This window comes from Myotis brandtii, unplaced genomic scaffold (assembly GCF_000412655.1).
Source record: "Myotis brandtii unplaced genomic scaffold, ASM41265v1 scaffold120, whole genome shotgun sequence".
Lineage (NCBI taxonomy): Eukaryota > Metazoa > Chordata > Mammalia > Chiroptera > Vespertilionidae > Myotis > Myotis brandtii.
Window position 1 is genome coordinate 4,853,536 of NW_005354174.1, and position 268 is coordinate 4,853,803.

A 268-nucleotide genomic window follows, 5' to 3' on the forward strand; every position below is an offset into this window, starting at 1 on the left:
TTCTCCGCTTAGCCTGGCTGAGTCACCCCTTTCCCCAGCCCTGGGTGACGGTTCTGCAGCCCTTCCCATGGGCCGTCCCACCGCCACCCCCGCAGCCAGGACGTGTGAAGGAAGGTGAGACTCCGGGCTCCCTCCTGCCCCTGTACCTCCCTTTACCCCGCACCTGTCTGGGCATTGAGGCTGCATCACCACCCGCTTCTGTGCCCCAGGGCTGGGTGTCCGGGAAAAGGCCCTGGGTGGGGGCAGGGGGCTGAGGTGGGGTCAGAGG

The 268-nt window shown here is 67.5% G+C and overlaps 1 protein-coding gene across 6 annotated transcripts in view; it reads left to right on the forward strand.

The window, feature by feature from the left end:
* PRR29 (proline rich 29) overlaps positions 1-268 on the forward strand; it is a 4,742-nt gene that overhangs the window by 1,699 nt on the left and 2,775 nt on the right. For 5 of the 6 annotated variants that reach the window (XR_001360352.1, XM_014532265.1, XM_005858654.2 and 2 more), the window contains exon 2: positions 39-114. The exons of the other annotated variant lie outside the window; for it this stretch is intronic. Coding sequence is in view for 4 of the 5 variants with exons in the window: in XM_014532265.1 (XP_014387751.1) it covers positions 39-114 (76 nt within the window). In the remaining variant the exon portion in view is untranslated. The remainder of the gene's footprint in view (positions 1-38; positions 115-268) is intronic. 6 annotated transcript variants of the gene reach the window in all.